This window comes from Chiloscyllium plagiosum, chromosome 15, assembly GCF_004010195.1.
Source record: "Chiloscyllium plagiosum isolate BGI_BamShark_2017 chromosome 15, ASM401019v2, whole genome shotgun sequence".
Lineage (NCBI taxonomy): Eukaryota > Metazoa > Chordata > Chondrichthyes > Orectolobiformes > Hemiscylliidae > Chiloscyllium > Chiloscyllium plagiosum.
The window spans coordinates 15,687,573-15,689,131 of NC_057724.1; the positions used below are offsets into that span (position 1 = coordinate 15,687,573).

The 1,559-nt window shown below is 43.8% G+C and overlaps 1 protein-coding gene across 1 annotated transcript; it reads left to right on the forward strand.

Moving 5' to 3' along the window:
• Positions 1 to 401: 401 nt before the first annotated feature.
• Positions 402 to 1,099, forward strand: LOC122557477 (syncytin-B-like). Its single transcript, XM_043705234.1, has 2 exons — positions 402 to 923; positions 958 to 1,099. Exons 1-2 carry the CDS (start codon positions 473 to 475, stop codon positions 1,056 to 1,058), a joined length of 552 nt encoding a protein of 183 aa, XP_043561169.1. The 5' UTR covers positions 402 to 472; the 3' UTR covers positions 1,059 to 1,099.
• The last annotated feature ends 460 nt before the right edge of the window (positions 1,100 to 1,559 follow it).

Consider the following 1,559-nt stretch of genomic DNA (forward strand, 5'->3'; position numbering starts at 1 on the left):
GAAAGGGGTAATTATAACTTTGCGGGATGGTTCCCTCGACCAGCCCCAAAAACTCTGGGTGCTATCAATGGCCTTAGCAGTAAATACCACTTGTTTCTGTAATCAGAATGATACTACACCCTTCTGATTAGAAAAATCATCTTGTGTCTACACCAGCCAAGCCACTGCCTCGACCATTCCCCGAATATTGAATGGGACACATTGGGTGTGTGGCTTAAAGGCCGATCCATTTATCTCCGGCGAGAAGTACATTTGGAGTGGCAGATGTAACGGGAATGGGTGCTGGGACTATCCAGTTCAGACACTACCTCAAAACCAGAAAGGCTGGAGTGGCTGATGCTACCTCGCCTATATAAGTCCCCACTTGAGGCTGTTAAAGAGAGCCCCAAAGATATCTCGGAATAAACAGGAAGGAAGGCGAGTAACCCGGAAAGTAACCGAAGGAGATCGCCTCCTCTGGACTTTGATACCTATGTATGGGACCGCTCGAGCAGGAATAGAAATACAGAAGTTGGCAGCTTCCCTGGAAGAGTTGGCCAACAAAACTGCTGATGTGTTGGCCGAAACCCAATCCCAAGTAGCAGCCATAACGACCGAAATGATTTCCACTAGGCTAACGACCCTTCAGAACAGGATGGCTCTGGACTATAGGCTAGCAGAGAAGGGTGGTACCTGTGCACTAATTGGAGAGGAATGTTGTACGTACATACCTGAGGTCTCCTCTAACATTACTGAAATCTCCAAACATGTGCGAGACAAAATCGCCAAGATAAGGGAGGCTGGTAATCGGTACCCGAACGATAAAAGGATGGGAATGGGGGAATTGGGGATTGACTGGTTGGGGAAGGTGGTTGGTCATTCTAGCTATCTATGGATTATTGATATTAGTGGGTCTGGTGGTAGGGTTCAATGTCCTAAAATGGGTAATGAGCTGACTGATGACATCCCTTGGGGAAGGAACCCAAATACATCATCAGATGCTTTTACAATCAGCAGGTGATATGCAACAAAGAGAAAGTCAAAGAATGCTTCTAGAGTTTGAGGGACAGACAACATAAATGTAAAATGTAAGATTGTGAACCTCATCGCCAAAAGGCGCAAGAGGGCAGAACATAAGAAAATGAATTAAAGGAGACTTAATAAGTGCAAAAACAACGGTTAGAGAAAAAGAAAAAGGGGAAATTGTGGGAGATTAGAAATGTTGTTTTTGCAGATGGGTGAGAGGGGTGTAGTGGGAGGAAGGTAAGGGGAACATTATACAAACGGCCGCGGAAGTCTTGTAGCATGTAGCATGCAGCATACTTAAGGCTAAGACTTTAATGAATATAGAGGGTCTTTTAAAGAAAATAGTTTTAAGTTAGGAAATAACTTTAAAGTGTTGTAGTTGACCACAAAAAGAAGCAGCAGGGGCATTTCACAATAAAGCTTATGGTATGATAAGAGAAACTGGATAAAAGAACAAGCTGGAACAAACAAGGAACAAAGAATGCAGACAAGGACAGCAGGATGGCCAGATAAGAAAATAACCAACAAGTGAGGTAATTGGCTTATGATAGGAT